Source organism: Naegleria lovaniensis, assembly GCF_003324165.1.
Source record: "Naegleria lovaniensis strain ATCC 30569 chromosome Unknown tig047, whole genome shotgun sequence".
Taxonomy (NCBI): domain Eukaryota; phylum Heterolobosea; class Eutetramitea; order Acrasida; family Naegleriidae; genus Naegleria; species Naegleria lovaniensis.
This window is the reverse complement of record NW_025407869.1, coordinates 218,633-243,842: the sequence shown is the minus strand read 5'-3', so window position 1 is coordinate 243,842 and position 25,210 is coordinate 218,633. Positions and strand designations below refer to the sequence as shown.

The window sequence follows — 25,210 nt, the reverse complement described above, 5'->3', positions numbered from 1 at the left end:
GAAAATTTTCCATTCAAGTATAGAGCTGAATGAATCAACTTATCGAATAGGCCTATTATTAATAAATAAAATTATATTATTTTATTAAAAAATCAAAAAAATGAAAATATCCTCACTTTGGAATCATCATCACACACATTTCAATCAACTCTATCGGAAAGTGTTTGTTTCCGTGAATAATAATAATAATTTATCAAATCACTTTCAAAACCATTCAACTTCCTCTTCTTCAACATCCAATATCACTCCCTCTCAAGATTATTATTTCGCTCACAACCGATTTGAAGCATTGGACCATCCAAAACCATCTATTCAATCGGTTGTGTTTGATATGGACGGAACGCTCACCGTGCCATGTATTGATTTTAAAAAGATGCGCTTGGAAACAGGAATTCCATTACCACAAGATTTATTAACAACCATTCATGCATTGAGTGATGAGAAGGAAAAGAAGAGACTTTTTGATATTATTGATCGTATCGAGGAAGAAGCGAACGAAAAACTTGCATTTCAACCACATTTGTTTGAGTTATTGGATGAGCTCGTAAAATTAAAAATGGTGAAATCGAATCTGCTGCCGAATGATGCCAATTTAGTTGTCGAAACTGCATCGACAACACTCGGTCATTATGAAAGCACAACAAATGCTCCTATTTCAAGACATTTTGCTGTGGTGACACGAAATTCAGAAAAAAGCTTAAAGTTCTTTGTTGAGAAATTGGGATCGAAATATTCGGATTTTTTCACCATTCTACTTTCGAGAGAATTTTTACCTTACAAACCCAATCCTGGATGCTTACTTCATATTGCACAACAATTGAATTTGCAATCGCCAGCGAACATTTTGATGGTTGGCGACTCTTTCCACGATATTTTGTGTGCAAAAAACGCAGGAGCTTATTCTTGCCTCTACACTTCAGAAACACACTGGACTGAAACGCACACGAATTGTGTTGAAGAATATCAACCTGATTTCATTTGCCATGATTTACGTCATTTGGTTCACATTTTAAACTACATGTCTAGTTTGTAACAGGAGTTGATGTGTGTTTATTCGTTCTTGCATCATTTTGACGAGTTCAGCAATAGGGTTCCACAAACCTTAATTAACGTCATTACTTAATTGTGAAATATGGCCACGTCGAAAAAAATTACACTAGCTCTATGATATCATTTCCATAATTCTATTTTTTAAATCGTTCAGTGAGATGGGTTTGTATAAAACATCATCAAAGCCTTGAGATAAAAGTTGTTCTTTCGTTTCCCATGTGTTGGCAGTGATGGCGAAAATTGGAACTCGTTTTTCACCATTCTCTCGTTGTTTTTCAAAATTTCGAATCATTTCACATGATTCTCTTCCTCTAAAATTATTGAAATTTCATTCAATTACCATTGAGGTTCAACAATGCAATAAAGTGCCATTATTGAAAATTATTGAAATTCCATTCAATTATAATTGAGGTTCGTTAAATAACACTTACGTCATGACAGGCATGAAACAATCCAATAAAACCAAAGAATATTCCTTCTTTTTGAATTTGTTGAAACAATCCAATCCATCATTTGCAGTGTCAATATCTTTGAATCCAATAATTTTCAACATGTTCACCAGTATTTTTCGATTCACTGCATTATCATCTGCCATGAGTACTGATTTTGCCGATAATTCGGCAACGGAATTTCGTCTTTGGGATATAACTTTGTACGGTTCAACAGTTACATGCTCCTCTTCGTCCAAAATGCCAACAATATCAGCAAAATGTATGGGTTTGGATAGATATTTTTTGTTCGGGTGAGACCTTGTGGTTCCTCTAAACAATGTTGGGATGATTTTGACATTAGGAATGTTCTCAACTTGGTGATAAATCGTATCATAGCTACCATCTCCACAGAAGATATACCTCGGCAAATTAGGGTCACTAGACTGTACATGATTGAAATACTCTATTGGCGAAGCGTACTGATATACATCAACCACCCTTTTAAAAATGGTCAAGTAGGATTTGAGGGCGTCTCTGAAGCAATCATCGTCGTCTATTATTACAGCAACACATTCCTTGGAGGTATCTTCAATGATTCGAGGTAAGTTGTGTGCATGAGTTGGTTCGTTTGTTTCCTTTTTGAGAGCCACGCCTTTTACTACCTCAAAAGGTATAATAACAGTCAAGGTCGTACCTTTGGAAACGGTGCTTGCAATGAATATTTTTCCATTCATTTTCTCAACCAAAAGTTTCGTAATGCTGAGACCTAATCCATTCCTGTTAGTATTGATAAGACTGCTTCCACCATTGTTTGTGCTTGCATTTTGAGGTGCAGTTTTGAAATAAAAGTCAAATTTGTGCGTGACATCCGTATTGGGATCAATAGTGTGATAAGGTTGAAATAATTTTCCAATTTGATCTTGAGCAATTCCACATCCACTGTCAATACATTCAAATTTCACGTAGACCTTACTAGAATCTATCTTTTCAAACTTGTCTACAAGTTCTTCATCGTTCAAACTACTGCAATTCACTCTCACAAAACCTTGAGATGTGTATTTGATGGCATTTGAAATGATATTCATCAATATTTGACTCACTCGAACGGAATCTCCCTTCAAATTCAATGGAACTTTTGAAGCATCGAAAAATGAATTCAGAGAAAGGTTTTTTCCTTGTGCTTCCAATGAGAATACTCCTGTCATTGATTCAAACAATGAAAGAATGTTGAATTCTTCATTCTTCAATTTGATCTTTCCCATTTCAAGTGAACTCATTTGCAATGATGATGATAAAATGTGTAATAAAAGAGATGCACTGGATTGAATGTCTCCAATCAATTCAGAGATGGCACTATCTTTTTTGAAACAATGTTCACAACTTTTCATGCAAACTCCATCATGAAATTTGTGGTTCAACACTTCCACAGTGGCCATTATTCCTTGCAATGAATTCCTTGCTTCATGACTCAAATTTGCAATGAATTGGGTCTTTTCTGCATTCAAAATCTTCTCCTTTGAGAACTCGATTACATTTTCCGTATACTCTTCATTTCTTTTCTTGGCAAAGGAAGTGAACAAAAACGCGCCTATCCAAACCAAATGCTGCAAAACAAATACTTCTACAAGTCGGTGATAGAATAATGTAATTTCATAAGGTTTCATGTGCTCCTTCTCTTGCATAAATGAAACTACCATTCCTACAAGAATTGACCCCATCAGACCATATCCATGAACAATGAATAACATGTTGCTGTAAAAACAGTTGTTTGCTGCAAATAACATCCTCACAAGTCCAAATGCATGATAAGGAATAAAAGGGCCATAGTAAAAATACATTAAAAATTGTATGGACATCACCAAAGGAAGCCTAATCATATTCAACACAGTGAAGCCTTTTAGAGTCGTTATAAACCTCATCGATCCAAAATTAAAGGAGAAATGTAATAAGAATTCAGAAAGAGTGAGTACAATAAAAGTCGAAAGCCCCCTTGTCCAACAAAACGTGCAGCCAAAGAGAAATGGGATCAAAATCAAATTCGGTCCTAGTTTGTTGAGATCTTTCTGGCGTCCGAGTGCTTGTTTCAAAATTTCAGCGTTCTTTTCTTGCTCCGAAGGTTTCAGAGTTTCCATCTTGTACTAATGATGATGACAAAACCAATTACGATAGTTATATATTTACTTCGTTAGAGTAGCGTTCGTTAGAGTGCCGCTTTGAGAAGGGCTTTCAATTAGTATGCCGCTACCAATTCGACTGCTCCGATGAATCGAGGACAAATTTTTTTTGCAGCTGCGAGAGATAAAAGAGAGCTCAGTTCTTTGGAAAGACGGTCAAACTTTTGCTGACCACCGTTTTGGATCATCAACTTGAGGCTGCACTTACAGGAGGACCTCCATAACTTTTTGCTTGAGGTCATTGAGAGTGATGGGTTTGTATAAAACATCATCAAAGCCTTGAGATAAAAGTTGTTCTTTCGTTTCCCATGTGTTGGCAGTGATGGCGAAAATTGGAACTCGTTTTTCACCATTCTCTCGTTGTTTGTCAAAATTTCGAATCATTTCACATGATTCTCTTCCTCTAAAATTATTGAAATTTCATTCAATTATCATTAACGTTCATTATTGTTCAACAATGCAATACCATTGAAATTCCATTCAATTATAATTGAGGTTCGTTAAATAACACTTACGTCATGACAGGCATGAAACAATCCAATAAAACCAAAGAATATTCCTTCGTTTTGAATTTGTTGAAACAATCCAATCCATCACTTGCAGTGTCAATATCTTTGAAACCAATAATTTTCAACATGTTCACCAATATTTTTCGATTCACTGCATTATCATCAGCCAATAGTACTGATCTTACAGAGAAATCATCTGTATGTGCTTTGTGTTCATTCGTATCCCTGAGTGCTTCCTCGTCCGACTTGCCTTCTCTCAAAACTTCAACCAAATCATGAAAGTGTACTGGCTTTGACAGATAAGTCTTGTCATTAAATGATCGTGTAGCTCCTCTTAAAATAGTTGGAATAATTTGAATATTATGTTGTTCGCCTTTCCCATTTAGCAAGGCGTGTGAAATTTTCTGCAAGTCTCCTTCCATGCAAAATATCAGAGTACGAACATTGTTAATGGAAGGTTTTGACGCGTGATCCCAGTCAACAGAGAATTGTTGAAAAGTGTCAAATTCTAAAACAGTATTAACCCTCTTGAACAATCCTAAATATTGCTTTAAGGTTTCCCTAAAGTACCTATTTTCATCTATAACAACGGCCATAATTTTATCGCTGGTAGATAAAGAATCGTGGAGTATTTGAGATGTGTTCAAAGGCCATTTTTCCTGAGAACCTTCATTTGGAGGGGCTTTGACTCCCTCCATTGGAAGAATTACAGTGACTGTAGTCCCTTTAGATGGCTCACTTACAATTTCTATTTTTCCATTCATTTTCTCCACAAGTAATTTCGTAATATTCAATCCCAATCCATTTCTATTGGTGTTAATCAAACTACTTCCTGCATTATTATCACTACTAATGTTGGACGCTGTCTTGAAATAAAAATCGAATCTATGCGTGACATCCGTGTTGGGATCAATAGTGTGATAAGGTTGAAATAATTTTCCAATTTGATCTTGAGCAATTCCACATCCACTGTCAATACATTCAAATTTCACGTAGACCTTACTAGAATCTATCTTTTCAAACTTGTCTACAAGTTCTTCATCGTTCAAACTACTGCAATTCACTCTCACAAAACCTTGAGATGTGTATTTGATGGCATTTGAAATGATATTCATCAATATTTGACTCACTCGAACGGAATCTCCCTTCAAATTCAATGGAACTTTTGAAGCATCGAAAAATGAATTCAGAGAAAGGTTTTTTCCTTGTGCTTCCAATGAGAATACTCCTGTCATTGATTCAAACAATGAAAGAATGTTGAATTCTTCATTCTTCAATTTGATCTTTCCCATTTCAAGTGAACTCATTTGCAATGATGATGATAAAATGTGTAATAAAAGAGATGCACTGGATTGAATGTCTCCAATCAATTCAGAGATGGCACTATCTTTTTTGAAACAATGTTCACAGCTTTTCATGCAAATTCCATCATGAAATTTGTGTTTCAACACTTCCACAGTGGCCATTATTCCTTGCAATGAATTTCTTGCTTCGTGACTCAAATTTGCTATAAATTGAGTCTTCTCGTTATTGAGGTATTTCTCCTTTGCAATAACAATTTGATTCTCTGTAAATTCTTCATTTCTTTTTTTGAGATAGTGAGAAAATAAAACCGACCCCATCCATACTAAATATTCTAAAACAATCACCTCAATCATTTTCTGTGAAAACATGTTCTCCTCACACTTTGAAAACTTATGCCTCTCTAGTAAATATGAATAGTACATTCCTCCAACTGTTGAAGTCAAATTTCCTAACCCATGTAACAGTAACAATCTTACATCATAGTAACAATTGTGGGAGGCAAATAAAATTCGGAAAACCGAAAAAACATGGTACGGTACCAGAGGTCCATAAAACCAATACATGAAAAATTGTACGCTCATGACGATGGGAATTCGAAAAATGTTGATCACTGAAAATTGTGTCAAGTTAGCAGCAAATCGTTGAATGATAATGTTGAGTAATATTTGTGAGGAGATTTCAATGAAGGTGAGTGCAAGAAATGGCTGCAATCCTCGCTCCCAACAAAACACTAATCCATAGAGAGTGGGTACTATTGATAGGATAGCTCCGATTTTGTTTGATTCTTTTTCAGGATGGAGCAATTGTTTGAAAATTCGATCTTCTTCATCCTCGTTGTTGATGAGCGTAGCAGATGTGGTTGTTTTTGATGGCAAGGAGTTCTGGCGTTCCCAACTACCACTTCGCTGGTGTAACATTCCTTTATTTGGTTCATTCGGGCTACGTCTCAGTGTTTTTGTTACATTAGCTTTTTGTTGTTCGCCCAGCAAAAGCTGCTTTGTCTTTGTTGAAGGACAAAGGCTTCTGCTGGAGCTATAATGAATAATAAAACGACTTGAGGTATGTTGTTGTGATTAGAAAAATACGGTGTAATTGTGGTCGGAAGAAATAAATAGGTGAACAATTTTAAACGTGTTCCAATTTTTGGACGAACTTTTTTTGTGATGAAAAATGCTTGACATTTTATTGCATGTCTTGAGACGAAGCCACCACCTGGCTCAGCTGGGAATACGAAACGAGGTTTTTTGTTTTCTTTGCAAATACGTAAAAAGGAGGTGACAACAACTGATAATTTCCAACAATCACAGCAATTTGTTTTTGATAAAGCTTGGTGCTGGTTGTTGATGAAAATTGTCCAATTAATTTAAATTTGAATGGATCCGTCTGATTTGGTGCCACAAATATTTTAAATGAGTTAATTGGTTCAGAATGTCGAGATGCATTTTCATTGTTCTCATTGAAATTGCGAACCTCTACGGTTGCATTGCTCAAAGAAATATGATTAGTCTTAATTTCAAATTCTACGGGCTTTTTAAGCAAAAATGCCGCAATATGATTTTGAGCATGAATTAATGAGTCGTGTGTTTGAATAATGGTAAAACTGATGTCGTCGGTTAATGTAAGTCGTTCTGTTAAGTTTGGCAAAACTTCACTTGTTTCAATATGGAAAACAGGAAGTGAAATGTTGTAGTAATTGGAAATGCTTGTCTCCATGAAATCGGTGGCAAATCCGGCCCTATAGTCATGTCTTGACTGATGGTATGATTGACGGATGGAGTTGACACGATGTTGTAAACATCGCAATTGTAAGTCTTTCGCACAAATTAAATCTTGATCTGTAAAACTATAAGAAATGGATGTCACGCTTTCTCTAGCTTGCTTTCTTTCATTATTAAAGTCAACAAATTGTTTTTCAGTCATTCTCATCAAAATTTGTTGGTTAATTTGACTAGGGGCATCACAATATTTCCTCTTTCTATCGTTATTGTATGAAAGATATACACATTCTTTTTTCACTAATTTGATTTTCATGTTTGAGTAACTTCTATGATAGTCCAATACTGTGGTTCTTTTTGAATAATCACGTGACTCTCCGAAAAATCCTTCAAGAGAACGTGTTCCCAATAAAGACAAATCAAAAACTGCATCTTGTGGAATAATTCTGATCAATTTCTGAATTGTTTTGATGTTATGGATAATGATGTTTTTTGTGAGGGTTCCGGATAATGTAAAATTATTATTCTTATTGGAAATAATGACGTCTTGGAAAACGGTATCCCACTCATTCAAATAGTCCAAATTTTCCTTAAGAACTTGCAACACTTCGTGCAAATTGTGTGAAGATGTTCCATCATGATTTTTGTCATCGTAAACATGAAATAAATCATGTATCGCTTTTAAGTACTTATAGAATCCTAAATATCGATAGTTGGTTCTCTCGTTCAATAATCGTAATTTTTCAAGTAACTGTAAATTGCATACATCACGTAATACATCCTCAGATTGATCATCATATTTGATAAACGAGCTCCGTTTAACTATTTTACACCACTCTAAAGGTTGTTGTCTATATATTTCATCGAGTGTGTTCAATTCAAATCGTTGTAAAATAGAACAAGAAATTTTGGTGACAGCTATGTCTTGATTGCTAAAATTTGCCACACACACTTTACCAATGTTAGTATGAAGGGTTTCACTCAACAACGTAACACTTAATTCGTTGTCATTGCTGCTATGATAGAAAGAAATGCCTCCAGAGTTAAAATTCCGTGGTTCTTTTTCTTTCCATTCAAATGAAATTGTGTCTTTGTCATTCACTATGAAGGAAAGTGGTATGTTGGTCGCTTGTGTTCTTTGAATAACAATTTTCATCAAATGGCAACCGTTTCCGTTGTCGTTGGAAGAAATACAAGCAGAGGAATGGCGTGCAATTTGAAGGTTTGGAGCACCTACTTTAGTGGCAACCGGATATAATTTTGGTCTCCCATTAATTGCATTCCTCATGTTTTTGCAATGGTGACTGTAGCAAAAATGATGTAGTTCATTTGGGCTCGATGTGAAATATTTGTAATTAGCAGACCCTGCATCTGACACAGTACAGACGATGTTTCGAGTATATGTGTCACGAAATTCAGAAATCGTGTCTCTAATGGTTTGTTCAGTTTCAGTAGTGCATACTTTGAAGTTTCCAGGAATTCGAACTTCACCGTTAATACTGCAATATAAAGTTTGAACAATTTTTTCAGCTAAAAAACCCTTGGGTGGAAAATTCGGACTCTGAGCTAGTGCAGTACAATCACTAATCTTCAATGGACCTTCATTGGCACCGTATACAAGCCCAAGCTTGGTATTGATTCCTAAATGCGGTGTTACATCTACTGCATCAATTTGAACAAGACCAAAATTTTGATTTTCAATAACCTTCATTTTTTCTACTAGCTTATCAAAGTCATCTTTGTCTAGTTTAGTATTCCCTTCTCCATATGATGCGGTGTGAAAATGATGGTCGAGTGTGGATGAACAAGGTAGGACTAAGTTACATCTTTCAGAAGAGGGTTCAAATTCTTGTCCTCGTTTCAACCCTCTCGCCAATGCTTCATACGCATTGTATCCCATGATAACCAATAAATCTTGAGCAAAACAAAGAACAGATGGGCTCCATCTATGGCCTCTACTGTCTTTGCAAATTAATTGTGAAAAAGCATCACGAAGATATGTGAAAAAGAAAGTTCGAGGTACTAATTTGCGACTACCTAACACCTGAAAAAACAATTTTTTCAATTCTTGAATATCCTCATCAAATATATCACATTCCGAATAATAACTATCATCATCGTTATTTTGTGATTTAAAATCAGCATGGTCTACAAAATTATGAGAGATGGTGTCGGACTTGGTATTTACAATTGATGAGTGTGTTGGAATAAATTTGTTGTTAATTAGTTGTTGCAGCATGTAATACGGTGCTGTTTGTTCTTTTGTTGAATATGACAACGTGATGTAGTCTTCAGCAAAACCATGATCCAGGATTTTATGTAATTCAATAACGCCGACATTTTTTTCTGGTTCGAGTAATTTCATGATGGTTGAACTAGAATAACGTTGTGACGTTGTTGAGGTTTGAGGTGGGTCTTCGCAAGCTGTACTTGTTTTGGAGTGTTTACGTTTTTGACGAATTCGCATCAGCTCGTCATGACACTCTTTCAATTTCAAATAGCCTTGAAAATGTAGTTTGTTGATCCATTCTGATGTTAACTCTTGATTTTGTCTTTGATTTTGAAATTTTGGGTCAGAGTAAATGTTATAGATAGCACTATCCTCGTCCGGGTCAATGCAATCAGTAACATATTGTGCAATCTTTGTTGAATTGTCAACCTGGAATTTGCAACAGTATAGAACAAATGGGACTCGTTTGTTGTGTGTGATGAGGTATGAGAAATATAGTTCGAGATGGCGATGGATGGTATTAAAATCCTTGCGATGAAATCCACATTGATCAATAATATCTTCTATTAAATGTTCGACATTAATATATTGATGGACTGCGAATAGCATTGTTTTGATGGCAACATGATATTCCGGTCTCAACAGACCGACAAAGGCGTTTCGTTCATGTTTTAACATTTTTATTGAAAAAACCTCCAGCAAACACCAGAACAAAACTTCGACAGCCTGCTCGACCTTTTTTAAAATGGTTAGGATTCTAAAAAATAAAGTGCTTTCCAAATGCTATTGTAACACTATTTCTGGGAGTTGGGAACGCCAGATAGGCTGGTTGCCTACGAAGCTTTTTCTATCTGGCTCACCCTCCCTGAACATTACGCCTAATCAGTTCAATAGCACACCAAACTGCTCTCAACATGCCCAAACGAACGTTTTCCCTAATGCGGATCGAGCACAGATTAATTCACCAAGCGGCACCAGTAACAATGATTTCTTCTCACGATTAATCTTGTCACAGCAACAACAGCAAGCTGTGGATACAAAAGCCTCATTAGTCACTTCTCCCCGTACTCCCAGAGTAACCTCTCCAAGAGGTTTCAGTATCAATAGATCAGGAAGATCTTCATCTGCCTCCTATAATTACAGACGAGCATCCATGAGCAGTGAAAGCTTGATGTCTTCATTCAGATCTCCTTCCAACCATAACAATAATTTTGATCCTATGGTTATTGGAACTCTGATTGCATCATTGAGCAACAATAACAATACCAACAACAATATGAATGCCATGAATGGAAACAACATGATGAATGCAACCGCTGCGAACAACATGATGTTCCAAAACTCAATGTCTGGTTTCTTAAGCAATACCAATTCTAACCAAAATAACACTTGTATCAGTAATAATCAAGGCAACAACATGTCCTATCCTCCACAGGTAGTATCACCTCAACAAATACCATCTCAACTTTCTTTCCTTTTTCAGCAACAAGCTCAACCTCAATCCATGAATGTAAATACGTCATCCCTCTCCTGTACACAACCAATGACCATTGTACAACATAAGCAAAATCGTCCTCAACAACTCTTCCTGTCAAGAAGCTACTCTCCTGGAACAGATGTGTGCACAGACAATTCCATTACTCCAAGATCCATGCATTCAACAGATAGTGAGCTTAATTCCTTCTCGCATCTAATGCTTGTAGATAGTGAATCATCTACTCCAAGACAAGGCTATTCCCAAGCACAGAATATGGAGTCGACAAGTATGAATGAAGAGATCAATGCCTGTCTCGACGACATTAGAGCCTTCATGGATGAAAATTCATTCCTTCCTGACGAATTCAGAACTTTTGAGTTCCCTGCACAGACACATCAAGCGAATTCGGCTCAACCACAAAATGAACACCTACCTCAAACAGAATATTGTTTCTTCAATACCTCGACCATGAATGAGAACAAATCCAACGAAGATGTTGCCCTGCAACAGAGTGCACACGATGTAGCATCAATCCCTCCTGTTTTCAACAACAACAATAATCCCTCTCAACAACTCTCTCAACCAGCAGCACAAACAAATCCAACAGAGCAAGATGAAATTGATGAAATTGAACAATTTCTTTCATTGTTTGCTTGATCAGTCGTTGTTGTAAATATTATAAATCAAAGGGCGTATGCCCAAGTTTTGATTGGATTTGATTTTGAAAAATCATCATTAAAAAAAATGAATTCTCTTCGTTCCGCTTCAATCAGAGCTTTACACTTGAGAAAATCGTGTTTGATCGGGTATTGCACAAGAGGCATGGCTTTCAACACAGATCTCTCAATCAATCATCACACTAGCTCTTCAACAATGAAAATCAAATTCTTTCCGATCATAACCTGTACGAACCGAAGAGCTTTCTGTAAAAACTTCTCACTTCACAATAACAACACTGTTGAAGACAGCCAAGCTAAAAATGGCGAAGAGGTAGAAACAAACAGTGACTATTTTGCTTGCTTGGCGTCCGTTGTGGATTCATGTGAAAAATCAGAAAATCAGGACGCTTTGTTTTCTTTATTGAAAGAGCTGCTAGACAAGAAGGATATGGAATCTTTGAAAATGGTGTATTTCATGCTTATGAAAGAGGTTCGTTTCAAGATGTAACATTTTGCTAACTGACAGCTCTGTACAGAACTTAGTTAAACAATCTATGTCATTTACACTTACTTCTGAAACATTATTCGGTCTCATTTACGAGAGTAGGTCAAACGTTAGCTTAGAAGAAATTAGAAAACATTACATTAATTCTGGAAACAATTTACTCGAGACATGTTTGCACTTCTTGCAGCCTTGTATGGTAAAATATAACCAGCAAATCAGTGTAAAAAATTTGGAGAGACGATACATCAAACAAGTGAGGTATTTGATTATCTAAAAAGGCTCTCAAATACCGATAACAAGTTGAAGAAGTCAGTAACAAAACAAAAGATAGATATTGCTCTAGAGCTGCTAAAACAAATTAGGAAGTATAAGGAGCTGAAATTGGTTATCAAAATATTATCTAAAGAGTTACCAACGATAACAGGACTTAAGAGAGCTGAGTGGTTGACAATTTTAGCAAAGGCTATCGAGAAGTCAAAGCTTAACTCTAATGTAAAATTAACCTACTCTCAAATTTTTTCATACATTGATACCTATACCAAAACAAAAGACCCAAGTACGATTTATGATTTTCTATGCACCCGAGGATCTCTTTCTTCCCTATCTAATGGAACATCTCCTTTAGGCATTGGCTCCATAGTATCACCAATGTTAGCAAAACCTATGAAGCAAATAGATGCAGATTTTTTGACAAAGTTAAAGAACGAAGGAGAATCTCAAATAATTTGTGAACGCAAATACGATGGAGAGCGCTTGTTGTTGCATTTTGATGCATCAACAAATCAAGTTTTGAGTTTCTCTAGAAATAGAAAAGCAACAGATTTACTAAAACATTACCCAGTTGAAAAAGAGTCGTTGATGCAATCCATACTATCACAGAATAACAAAAGAAGCTTCATTCTGGACTGTGAATATATTATTTGTGACAAAGATTCTGGAAAAGTGGCCAGCTTCCAAGAATTTCAAAATAGAGCCAAGTTAGCATCATCAATGAACCCTTTGATTCGAGCATTTGATATCCTTTTTCTGGATGATCAATCTCTAACCAACTCTCCCTTACAGCACAGAAGAAATATTCTGGAAGATATTGTATCAAACATTGACAATTCAGTTCTTAAAATGTCTGAGGCAAAAGTATTTGATATTCATTCTACGGATTTGGAAAAGATTGTGGATGATATTTATGACACAATGAATGAATCTCTAGCTTCCAACTGCGAAGGGCTCATCATCAAATGCCTCTCTTCAAGTTATGAATTTGGTAAGAGAGGATGGTACAAATTGAAAAAGGAGTACATTAAGGAAGGTCTTTACGATACAATGGATCTAATTGTTCTTGGAGCAAAGAAAGGAAACGGTAAAAGGTCAGGCGTGTTTGGATCCTTCTTGATGGGAGCTATCGACACAAAAACTGGTAAAATTTGTACTGTTTGCTTTGTTGGATCAGGATTATCCAACAAGTTGCTTGAACTGTTGACAAACGAATCCCTCAAACATTACATTCCAACTCCTCTAATCTCTGATGAACGGGACCTCGAAAGCAAATACGGTGTAGTTGTTCCTAAAAGTGCATTCAAATCTATTGACTGCTGGTTCGTACCGCAACTTGTATGTGAAGTGTCTGGTGCAGACATTACCAAGTCCAACGCCACAAGCTCTGGCTTGGGCATACGTTTTCCTGTGTTCGTAAAAACACGAGAGGATAAGACACCTGAAATGGCCACCACACTTGAAGACCTCCAGGAAATGCGCAAAGCCCAACAATCAAAAATACTTCCCAGTATCGATGAACCATAAATTTTGCAACAGTTTGTCATTTTAGCATGTCTTCGGAGCGCAGAACTGATTTTAAGAGACGATGCCTCCAAAAGTTTCGTGTGCTCGAATGATGATACTACATCAACATTTAACTACAGCTGGAATTACCGTCCGAATTTAATGTAGACAACCATGAGCTGACTTGCACTTCAAACACCAAGCAATGACTTGTAACAGAATTTTGTTGCCTTTGATATTCTTATTGGCTCGTGCAAGTAAATTTCGACATTCACACCACACAACAGGCTGTCGACATAAAAAATGAACCAATCTCTTACTTTGAAGATTATTCCCTTCCTCGATGTACATCTCATGTTTCCTTTGCTTGAATTCCTCGAGCAAAATGAGGTACGTGTTGTTATTATTATCATGGTTATACTCAATTGTATTCACATTATTAACATCATGATGATTGTCCAAAATAATCTAAAATAATATTCGGGTGATGATGCTCACACCTTCAATGGCTTGACATTGCTATGCTTTATCATCATTTGGAAACTTGTATATTCTCCGACGTATTTTATCAACTCTCTACAATGTAGATTTATCCAAAACAACAAGTACAACTTGCTGCTTTTGAATTAAGTAAAAAGACCAAGATGTTGGACTTCCAAAAGAAAAAACAAGAAGAACTCGGTGCTATTAGTGAAGCAGGTATCACTCCAATCGACTATCAAAAAGAGGAGAAGGAGATTATGGATCAAATCGAGAATTATAAACAAGTATGCGAGCCTCTTCTTACCAAATTGAAAGACTATAATCAAAACAAGGAATCTATCAAGGAGTCCTTGCAAGTTTATCTTTCAGGCGATAATAGAATTAAACCTGAAATGTTGGACAAGCTCTATGACTATGCAAAGTTCATTTATGAAACAGGAGATTATGAAACTGCTGCAGCATTGTTATCTGATGTTAAACAACTCTATGGAGAAGTTAATATCGACAAGGCATACATGACCGCTTGGGGTAAATTAGCAAGCGAATTAATGTGCAAGGAATGGGAAAGTGCTAGTGCTGCATTAAATGATTTGAGAGAATTGATGGAGAACAGATTCCAACAAATGTTACAACATGAAAGATCATCAGCAAATGCTGCTGCTTCCTCAACTGCTCCAGTTACCACAGCAATCACAAAAAGTGGTGTTAAGAGCGTTGAATTGGATCTCATCAATGCTAGATGCTGGTTCATTCATTGGTCCCTCTTTGTTGCTTTCTTTGATCAAGCTAATGGATACAAGGTATTCTTAGACCTATTTTTCCCTTATCCAGCTGGAACTTCTCACCCACAAACAGATCTTACATCTAACAAGTACATTTCTGCACTCTTCCAAAGTAATTGCTCCTATATTCTTCGTTATTTGGCTGTTATCATAATTTTGAAGAAACGCAACAAGACCTATTTGAATGGATTGGTAAAGTTTATGGAACAACATTTGATTATTAGATCCGATTTTCAACAACAAGATGAACTCTTGAGTGATCCTGTTATTCAATTTATTTATCAATTGAATGTCAACCATGACTTTAAAGCTGCTTATGACACCCTAATGACATGTGAAAATATTCTCAAGAATGATTATTTTACTGCATCACATGTTAAGGAATTTATGAATCAAGGCAAAAATATGATTTTTGAAAGCTATGCTAAGGTTTCACATGTGTTCGCTTACGGAGATGCTTCAAAGACTGATTTCCCACTTGATGAAGAATTTATCAATTCAGCTATCAATTCATTGAAGATCCAAGCAACAGTAGATACTGAACATCACCGTGTGACGGGGAAGAAGCATTTGCCAAACATCTATCAACAAATTTTGGAGAGGACAGAAGAATCAGCTCAAAAAACTCATAACATTGCTCTCAATGTTAAGAATCTTCAAGCTCAAAGACAATCTAAACATTAAAGGTAGCTAATATTTATTTGCAACTAATTATTGAAGTTCTGAAAGATTCTCATTTGATTTTGTTGCATTGTACCAGCTGAAGTGGGGAGAACGTAGGGTTGTTGGTGATTTTGTTGATGGCTTGCGCTGTTGTTGCTGGGTTGCATCATGTATTGCCTTGGGTGATTGAGAGATTGATGTTGAACTGAAGGGTTTGTGGCATTCATTTGAGGACTGTTGTGTTGCACGTTGACGAAGTTGGAAAATCCATGATGATGTTGTGAAGACTGGTTCAAAGCAGAGATAATAGTGCTATGTGAAGGCTGTGTTTGTTGATTATAAGCAATGGTTTGGGCTGGAATTTGATGTTGTGATTGGCTATTACCATCTTCATAATTTTCCTCGTATTCTTGACTATTTTCATGGTCCTCATACTCTTCATCATTGTGAGTACTTGGGGCAGGATAGGTATTTTTCAGCCGTATTTCCTCTCTGTTCACTAGAAAGGGCATTGATGAAGGAGATACTCTACCATTGGCTTCCCCATTAACGTTTAAGGAATTAAATGGAACATATCTCAGCGAAGCGTCCGTAGCCATAAAAGTTTTTCCCTTGTCTAAAGAAACCTTTACCTCAACTTCTTCATCTGCATTTCCGTCAGGTGTTTCACAAACTATTGTGTTGTCCTTGCTTGGGGAAACGTAAACGCATCGAGCTCGTTTATCCCCAAAGTACACGTAAACGTTGTTTGGAGCGACAATTTGCTGATTGATTAACACTTTTACCAATTGTCCACCTTGAACAATGCTATACCTAGGGCTGACTTTCAGCACTTTTGAAATCTTACTACGACTATGATCAATCTTTTGTTGACGCTTTTGATTTCCTCGGTCAGTAATTGTTTCAAAATATGAAGAATCAACATGAGCTACAGGTAATTTGTCAGGAGAAAGCAATGTAAATCTAACGAAGAATTTTCTACCGTTCATATGTGAAGCTTCGTCAATAATTATGTTATCAAAATGCATGTCCACACGTTTTGAATCTCCTCGCAAATTTACCTTACTCTTTGATAACAGAACAGGTTCCACAATATCCTTGAGTACTTCCTTTTGCTTAGTTTTATAACCTAACAGAGAAACTTTCATAGAGTAAAATTGGTATCTAGGAATGCCAGAAATTCTAATGCTGATAATATGTCTTGGAAGTGGTTTCTTATTTTGTTTTCCTCCTGGTTGAGGATTGGGTGGAGGTAAATCGAAACCTTCTTCTATCATTAACAATCCATCAGTGTCTATTGTTAAGGATCCTGTTGCTGAAGAGCTGTCAGGTATAGTAACTATACGAGACTTTTCTTTTGCTTCAGTGCCATTGTTTCCAGAATCATTGCTTTGACTGTGATATGAGGACGCAGGTGAGTTCAATGGTTTAATGACATGCAGTGATGAAGAAGGATTTGGTGACTTGGTATATGCAGATCCTTGTTGTTGAAGAGATGGTAGAGGTTGTTGAGGTTGAGGATGTGACGCTTGATGGTCAAAAGAGGAGTGATGATGATCAGTAGTAAATGTAGAATTGGATGGTGGTTGCACTGGAGGAGGTTGTTGATGATTGTGATATGGAACAGAATCTTCAACAGTTGCGATCATAGAAGGAAGGGTTCATTTTGCTGCATATTATCTACATTTGATGCTGAGCTAGGAAATGATGACGAGTTTGAAAAGAGTGCATTAGGAGTACTCAAGAATGTAGGAGTTGGAAGATTAAATGGCATGTGAATGTCACTGGCTGATGTTAACGGAGGAAATTGCATTGACGATGCTTTTGAAATGTTTCCACTATTGCTTCCTTGTAACAGAAGGGAGCAAGCTCCATTTGCGCTGTTGGTGTTGGTATTTGTTCCTGATAATGTTCCACCTGTTGTTGCTGAGATGTATCGTATTGAAGAAGGAGGAACGCCTGAAGGAGAATGACCTAAAATGCTGGTAATGCTGCTATTGTTGGTATTAAGGTGACTGCTTGAATTGTGAGCCTGTTGAGTATGAGAAAAATCAGAAATATAGGGTGCCAAAGTAGTGGATGGTGAATGTTGCAGTGGAGAGGCTTCATGGAAACGGTGTGGATCCATGCTCAAGGGTGTTCCTGCAGCACTTGGCGAAGTCTCAATAATTCCTCTCGACAATGAATTGGTGAGAGGAGAGTTCAAATCGAAAATAGTTGCAAATTTGGACGATGATTGTGAGGGCTGAAGTAATTGATCGACGTCGAGTTCCTTTTTGACAAGGTCCTTTTTGCGATTACTGTTAGAGGGCGGACGAGAGCTCATGGGTGCTGTTGAAGTTGACGGTAATTGTTGTGAGGTAATATTGTGTGTTGATGATGTTACAGTGGCGAGCGAAGGCAACATGAGAGGATGCAAATATTCTCTTAAGTTGCTTCAATGCAGAGATGGCAAGTGTTGCTTTGTTGTTGTTGTGATGTTAATGGAAGAAAACTATTTTAGCCGACAAGCCGTGAGACGGGGCAATCAGTTGGAAACAATTTCTGTTCGGCACTTTGAGTGAAGAGTCTTTTGATAGTATGATGATTTGTTATTCGTGTTCTACTAAATTGTTGGAGAGGTGAGTCCTTGTCGGAACGTAGAGTGTTGGCCTGTTGTTGTGATGATGGCGTTGATGATGATGAAAATTATAAATTCAACAAGATATTGCAGATAACGATGTAATATTAAAAAGGCTTCCAACAATACTATTTGAATCGATAGAGACAATACCAAAAGAAGGCCAAATTCAAACAATCGGCACGGATCAACGTTGTTCTTCTCTCAAGAGAACTTGTGGTTCGCTTTGAAGAACTTGTCTGAGAAGATTGAATTCAGAAGCGACGTACGGACGTTATGGGAGAAGTGCAGTGATTGAGAGATCACTCGAAACGAACTTGTTTTTCGCAGAGATTATTTTTTGAAATGAAAATGCAAAACCTTGGATTGGCTGTGCGCAGAATACTCTTTAGTGCTGTGATGAAATTTGAAACATTGCAATCAAAAGGAATTCAGAGAGAGAGGATACAGTCTCGTATGAGAACATGAGTGTTGAAGTTGGGGAGATCTCCCCATTCATTTAACAACATTGTTAGCATATTTTGATCAGCTTTTCCCGTCTCTCGATTAGTTTCCCAACACTAAGCTCAGAATTGGTTGTAGGACTCTTGTCTGGTTCTTGTGTTTCTATTTGCAAGGCAACAACAACAGACACACAAACCAATGAAACATGCGACACAAAGGAAGAATAGGCAAATAACAATGACTACTGCGGCAATGATTCCACTGGCAACAGTTCCTGGATTTTCATAAACAACAACCATATCTTGAACTTGGTTTTGGGAATCTAATTCGCAAGAAGGAGTGAATGTCTCAATATTGTTATTATTCAATCCACATGTGACAAAGGCAAAGTTGAATGCAATTTTGGCTGTTGAATCTTTCAAAACAATGTTGGCACAAACAAGGGCATCAATTTTGCCTTTGGATGTCAATACTGCATTATACAATGAGCTCATAGGTCTTTTGATAAATGATTTGAGAGTGAAGGCGTCATCTGATCGAAGAGGATTACTGATGGTGATACTATCTCCTGTGCTGGTTAATTGAGCAAATGGAAATCTCAGTGCGTTACATGATGAATCAAAGTATTGAATGTCTCCAATCCTCCAAACACCACTCTCGAAGGTATCGAGTGTGTATCGCTTGGAAACATCCGAAAGAAGTAAATCTTTGAAATCATTGGCTGCAAGTTTTTCATAATCGGTGAGAGGTGTGGATGTGTTATTATTCTGTACTGGCTCTCCATGAATTTTCCCGGCCCAGTAGATGACAGCAGTCAATGTAACAACGATGCAGAGCAAATGTCTCATGTCTATTTTTTTTGAAGTGAATTTGACCGAGAGAGAGGTTATGTTTAATGGAATGGCGATAAAATATTCTGGTCGTCTGGTTTGATTTCATTGATTTAGTCATAAGTACTGATGCTAATTTTCCACTCTACTGCCTATGTGTGGGTTGTTGGCAATCTCGCTTAGCTCAGCATGCCTAGATGCAAAGTTACTATTCCACAGAAGTACTGAGCTGTCCGTTCCTCCAGTAGCGAAGAGTGAACCGTCCATAGAAAATCTTGCACATGTCGTTGAGCCAACATGGCCCGATATTGTGTACATTAATTGTGCATGCATTAAATTCCATATTTTAACATTGTTGTCTTCACCAGTGCTGATCAAGTAATTGCCTGACTTGTGGAAATCTATGGAAGAGACTGGAAATTGGTGACCATCGTACTTCTGCAAGGGTCTGCCCGAATACCTCAAATCAAAAATTCGAATCGTGTGGTCTTTTGAGCAACTTGCTAAACACGTTCCATCAGGAGAAAATCGAACCTTATTTACAAAGTCTGTGTGTTGTTTCAAGTCCACAATACACTTGGCACTACCACTGTCAAACAGCTTGATAACTTTGTCTTTACCTCCAGTTGCCACCACTCTTCCATCATACGAAATGTCACAGCTCAGTGGTGCTTGAGAATGTCCTAAAAAACAACTCACAAATTGTTGATATTGTAAAGACCAAAGCTGTTCAGGAAACGGATATTAATACCATTGAGATTGATATTTCTATTGATACTTCAAAGTTGAGACATACCTTTGCTGTGTTGTCAGATGAGCAGCTCAATAAAAACTGGCTCGTATAATCGAAGGCGATATCGTTAACAGTTCCCTCATGTGCTTTAATTAAAACAGAGTGATGAGGTCTTTGCAGTGCTATCTCCGCTGTGTCGTCTCCGATACCAAGATGCATCAATCGAACAGTTCTGTCATTGCCTCCTGTGGCAATCAAATGGGTGAACGCACCATTAAAAATCTTTGGAGCAAATTTTACACAAAATACACCGCCCAGCTCATGATGTACGTATTTAAGGGGAAAGAAATTTCCTTTGATTTTCCAGAGAAATAAACTTGAGTCGTAGGAAACTGATGCCAATCTGGAACCATCAGGACTAAAATCTAGTGATGTTATAGCATCTGTGTGTCCTTTAAATGTTGAGTGTAGAGAAGGATCACAATCCTTTCTCGTCAGTTTGTAATTATCAGGCAAATGCAGCTGTTTCATTTGATCTCTGTACCTAGAAATGCGGTTCCATAAATTATCGTGACCATGTTCGTTGATGTGATTCCATAATACGTTATCTTCATCAGGTATCACTTTATCCTCAAATAACGTTTCATGTTTTGATTCAGCATCTATTAAATGTTTATCCTTATTCTTTTTTTTAGATTTCGGAGGTTCCAATTTCGACACCTTCAGATGATGCCTTTTTGTTGTTGTTGCTGCTGATGTTGTCGTTCGGAAACTTGTATCGGCCACTTTGTCGTTGCCAACGAGTTTTAATTTCAGTGCTTGAGAAATGGCCGAAGTTGTTGGATCTGCTTGCATTTTTTGCGGTTGCAACGTACAAAATGGCGCCAAACAGACTCAATCAATGTTCATGGGCACGATGGATCAGATGAGACTTTGCTTCGTTCTTCTAGTATCAAAATGGGAGGCTATCAATTACAATTAATAGGTGGGTACATGCCAAGATGCTCTCAAAAGCTCCATTTCTATTTTAAATTTTGTACAAGTCAAAAATGTGTGCACTGCATAATCTCGAAGAATCTGCCCATCGACGAGAGCACAAAGAAGAGACTCCCCCGACCACGTCATCAACCCGAAACATGAAGAAGGAACATGATACGACACGAAAGGAGTTGATGAGGAATACCCCAACAATCGAGAATGTCGAGAATACAACAACAGAACTCTCAGAGAAGCTTTCTCATGTTCTTCATGCATCTAACAAAGCTGCTGATGACTCACAATGCAATCCAGAACAGACATGGGATGCATATCATTTGCATTTACCTCCGGAAATATTAGCTAAAATATTCTCGTACGTTGCTTGTGAGCCCATCTTTCTGTATTGCTTTTCTTCTCTACCGAACGTTTGTAAAGTATTTAGGAGAGTTTTACAACGAGGTTTAGGTTATCACGACGATGAGGCTACTGACAAAAAGGATCAAGAGATTGAACTTTCGTTCTCCACAAACATCAAATCAAGTTTTCAACATAATTTAATTGTCGATTGGTTGAACTTTCCACTTCTTCAAAAAGTCATCAATTCTAAAAGATTGGAGACAATTTTTCAAAATACGTCCCGTATTTCTTGCTTGGACCTTTCGAATCAAAGAAGCATGTTTCAATCATTGCTTTCCAAAAATTTATTGGACGATTTTCTCTTATTAATAGAAAATTTATATTTGAAGTGTAACAATATTAAGAGAATTTACTTGTGTGGATGCTTTTCCATTGAAGAATCCAAAGAGATGACAACTTTCACAATCAAATTGATTAATCTTCATAGAAAATACTCAAAAGAAAGCTGTGATAGTTGCTACATTGATGTTAGCCCACATTTCCTTCCTTCCATCTTATCGAATGAGGCCACAGAATATTTATCATACAACCTGGCTGTCATAGAATTGCAAAATGAGTTTCCAGATGTTCAAGTAGTGGATTGGTATGATTTATTATTCAATCCTATCGAAACAGACTTGGAGTTTCTTGAAAGAATCAAATCTGTTGACTCTGTAAATATACCACACGTGAATGTAAGAGGATGGTCCCTTCTTCACAGCGCAATTTTAAATGGCTATTACAGAAGTGTCCAATATTTACTCAGTTTACCCCACGTTAATGTAGATATTTGTAGTAATGCTAGCTTCTCTAACGATGAAACTTTAAAAGTGCCAACACCAGAGGATGAAGATGAGTCACCAAAAACACACAAATCCATTCCTTCTCTTGAGTTTAGATTAAAATACAAAGGCACTCCACTTTTCTTTGCAATGTATAGATATGCAACTAGTGATAAATCAATAAGTGGAAACAAAGATATGGAGGTTATGGACATGCTCTTGCATAGAGGAGCTTCATATAACATTACAGACAATTACAGAAGATCATTCTTGCTCATAGCCATTAGTTACAACTTTCCTCTAACATTTATCAATTATATTTTGGATCACTGCAACCAGATATTCATGTGCGACTCTAAACACAACAACGTGCTGCACCAACTATTTTTCTCACCGGCTCTCATCAAGGACGTTCTCAAAACTAGGAAATTAATGGAAACAATATTTTCATTAGCTCCTTCCTTATTCTACCAATGTAATTCAGCCAACCATTTACCAATCCAAATACCGTTTGTCTTTAACAATTTCAAAAACTTTTTAAGCAAAGAATGTGGAGTCGAGCTTGTTAGAGCCATAAGTCATTTCATAGAATGTACAAAGAAGTATGGAGGAGTTGATATGGCCAATACTTTCATTGAGATGGCTATTGAGGATTGTCTCAAAATTATTAATGATGGAAAGCTTTCAAAAAAGAAAACTCTGGTTGTTATTAACAAGATATTTATTGAATTATTGGATATGAAAATCAAAGTGAGTCTCATTGATCCTGAAGATGTGAATGCTATCAGAAATGAGTGCATGCGGCTTGATGAGACAGGCGTAAATATTCTGCACAGAATGAAAAAGGCAGATTGTGTGAAAGCTTTCTTCAAATACCTTGGCTTAGAGAAGGTATCTTATTATTTTTATATTAACACTCCAGATTCCAATGGAAACACATTACTACATCACTTAATAGCGGAAAGTGAGTCTGAATTTCAGATTGGAAACGAGAGTGATAGAATTGTTGAGGAACTGCAAGGAGACGTTACATATCGAAACAAAGTTGGAGAGACTCCACTTTCACTTGCAGCCAAGAGAGGCTATTATTCGTGTGTCCAGTAAGTGTCAAGTATGGGATGACGAATCAATTTTTTATGTTCACATTTGTTCGGAACAATAATTTATAGTTTTATGCTTTCAAATCAACAGACAAGCCACGTCTCTGAAAAACAAATCATTGATCACAATGACAACATTTTATGCATTTTGAGAAGTTCAAGAAACGATACACCCAAAGACAGGCGTCCGTGTTACTCCATCACCTCATGTATTAAGCTCATTCAAACACAAAACGAAATGCTTATTCAAAACTTGAGACATCCCAAAGATTTTGACCATGTTTATGACGAAATATTGAAAGGAGATAGCTACTCAGACGAAACAAGTAGCAGCACTTCGAGTAGCAGAACCTCTTCACAATTGAGCCTTATGGATATGATCAAACTGAGTGAGGAAAAAAAGGAAAGCAAAAAACAATCTCAAAAGGCCGCTAAAAGAAAGAAAAAGAAGGATGCCAAACAAAAAGATTTTGTAATTATATTGTAGATAGAATTTGTAACATAAACAAATCTCATTGAGCAATTTAAGGTGTAACGTCGGATTTTGTAAAACGATCTTTGTTGACGCCACTATTATCTTCCGTTTAAACCCAAAAATAACTTTTTCGAATAACTTAATGTAAAAGTGCCAATTCGAAAACAAATATTTCGAATTACTTTAATATCATAAAAAATTAAGTCGTTCACAGCATGAACTTTCTTGTACAGAGCCATTCCAGCCGTTCGACGTCAAAATCTCCTACAGCGACTCGTGTGTGTTAGTTAGTGACCAACACCGAATTTTGTTGTTTAATTTATAGGAGTACCTTGATTCCGTTCTTTGCAAAACACCAAGATACATGTGTGTGGAAGAGAACTTTAACAACGGTGAACATGATGCCCTCCTTGTTGTCTGTGAAAAAACTTGTTCAGGAGATACAAGGTCAGTGATTAAGTTTAGCGTGGAAAAAGCACTTCAAGGCTCACCATCCAACAAGAATTGTCTTGAAGAGATGTGTGAGAGGACTCAAGATAAATTTGAAAATTGCAATGTTCTGGAAGGACTGGCATTTCTGCATTCAACAGGTCAAGTGTATGTTTGCGATTCCCGTGGAGAGTCGATTCATGTTTTGAAATTGGACAACGGTGAATATATACAAGAGATTGAGATAGATGTAAGTCTTGGGGCAATTTGTTTTAACCATGTTGAGCAGTACATGTTCATCAGCCAATACAGCAACAGGACACCTCATGGTATACAAATGCGTAAGAGCCGGGATCCAAGCAAGTGCATTTCATCTTTTGGTTCAAAAACCGGTCAAGGCCTTGGACAGTTCTTTAGACCTTGTTTTATAGTGAACGGGCTAAAGGAGAACAGTGTTCTTGTTAGTGACTATTCCAGAATTCATTGACATTGAACACAGCTTCAATCTCGTGTTGAAATGTGACAAAGGTATTTGTTGCAACCTTTACACGAATGAACTGCTTGAGTGTAAACCAGGGAGATTATTATTTTTGAATAACTGTCGGCCTTAACTCTAACATGACACTATTCCTTTCTTCGTATGCAACCACTAATGAAAATATTG

General features: G+C 36.9%; 10 protein-coding genes across 10 annotated transcripts; 5 read left to right on the top strand and 5 right to left on the bottom strand.

Moving 5' to 3' along the window:
• Window positions 1-100: 100 nt before the first annotated feature.
• Window positions 101-1,033, top strand: C9374_011086 (uncharacterized protein; the record flags this gene model as incomplete). The annotated part of the gene is made up of 1 exon (XM_044686702.1): window positions 101-1,033. One exon carries the CDS (start codon window positions 101-103, stop codon window positions 1,031-1,033), a length of 933 nt encoding a protein of 310 aa, XP_044543423.1.
• Window positions 1,034-1,162: 129 nt separating this feature from the next.
• C9374_011085 (uncharacterized protein) lies at window positions 1,163-6,386 on the bottom strand (the record flags this gene model as incomplete). The annotated part of the gene is made up of 4 exons (XM_044686701.1): window positions 1,163-1,361; window positions 1,482-3,350; window positions 3,864-4,058; window positions 4,171-6,386. The coding sequence occupies 4 exons, from the start codon at window positions 6,384-6,386 to the stop codon at window positions 1,163-1,165; spliced, it is 4,479 nt and encodes a 1,492-aa protein (XP_044543422.1).
• Window positions 6,387-6,651: 265 nt separating this feature from the next.
• On the bottom strand, window positions 6,652-10,092 carry C9374_011084 (uncharacterized protein; the record flags this gene model as incomplete). Its single annotated transcript, XM_044686700.1, has 1 exon — window positions 6,652-10,092. The coding sequence occupies one exon, from the start codon at window positions 10,090-10,092 to the stop codon at window positions 6,652-6,654; it is 3,441 nt and encodes a 1,146-aa protein (XP_044543421.1).
• Window positions 10,093-10,159: 67 nt separating this feature from the next.
• C9374_011083 (uncharacterized protein) lies at window positions 10,160-11,548 on the top strand (the record flags this gene model as incomplete). The annotated part of the gene is made up of 1 exon (XM_044686699.1): window positions 10,160-11,548. One exon carries the CDS (start codon window positions 10,160-10,162, stop codon window positions 11,546-11,548), a length of 1,389 nt encoding a protein of 462 aa, XP_044543420.1.
• Window positions 11,549-11,635: 87 nt separating this feature from the next.
• On the top strand, window positions 11,636-13,852 carry C9374_011082 (uncharacterized protein; the record flags this gene model as incomplete). Its single annotated transcript, XM_044686698.1, has 3 exons — window positions 11,636-12,040; window positions 12,087-12,153; window positions 12,267-13,852. The coding sequence occupies 3 exons, from the start codon at window positions 11,636-11,638 to the stop codon at window positions 13,850-13,852; spliced, it is 2,058 nt and encodes a 685-aa protein (XP_044543419.1).
• Window positions 13,853-14,134: 282 nt separating this feature from the next.
• On the top strand, window positions 14,135-15,780 carry C9374_011081 (uncharacterized protein; the record flags this gene model as incomplete). The annotated part of the gene is made up of 2 exons (XM_044686697.1): window positions 14,135-14,221; window positions 14,419-15,780. 2 exons carry the CDS (start codon window positions 14,135-14,137, stop codon window positions 15,778-15,780), a joined length of 1,449 nt encoding a protein of 482 aa, XP_044543418.1.
• Window positions 15,781-15,803: 23 nt separating this feature from the next.
• Window positions 15,804-18,166, bottom strand: C9374_011080 (uncharacterized protein; the record flags this gene model as incomplete). The annotated part of the gene is made up of 2 exons (XM_044686696.1): window positions 15,804-17,389; window positions 17,500-18,166. The coding sequence occupies 2 exons, from the start codon at window positions 18,164-18,166 to the stop codon at window positions 15,804-15,806; spliced, it is 2,253 nt and encodes a 750-aa protein (XP_044543417.1).
• Window positions 18,167-18,945: 779 nt separating this feature from the next.
• C9374_011079 (uncharacterized protein) lies at window positions 18,946-19,671 on the bottom strand (the record flags this gene model as incomplete). The annotated part of the gene is made up of 1 exon (XM_044686695.1): window positions 18,946-19,671. The coding sequence occupies one exon, from the start codon at window positions 19,669-19,671 to the stop codon at window positions 18,946-18,948; it is 726 nt and encodes a 241-aa protein (XP_044543416.1).
• Window positions 19,672-19,785: 114 nt separating this feature from the next.
• C9374_011078 (uncharacterized protein) lies at window positions 19,786-21,241 on the bottom strand (the record flags this gene model as incomplete). Its single annotated transcript, XM_044686693.1, has 2 exons — window positions 19,786-20,379; window positions 20,450-21,241. 2 exons carry the CDS (start codon window positions 21,239-21,241, stop codon window positions 19,786-19,788), a joined length of 1,386 nt encoding a protein of 461 aa, XP_044543415.1.
• A 194-nt stretch (window positions 21,242-21,435) lies between these two features.
• C9374_011077 (uncharacterized protein) lies at window positions 21,436-24,891 on the top strand (the record flags this gene model as incomplete). Its single annotated transcript, XM_044686692.1, has 4 exons — window positions 21,436-23,642; window positions 23,712-24,114; window positions 24,443-24,796; window positions 24,850-24,891. 4 exons carry the CDS (start codon window positions 21,436-21,438, stop codon window positions 24,889-24,891), a joined length of 3,006 nt encoding a protein of 1,001 aa, XP_044543414.1.
• Window positions 24,892-25,210: the final 319 nt, after the last annotated feature.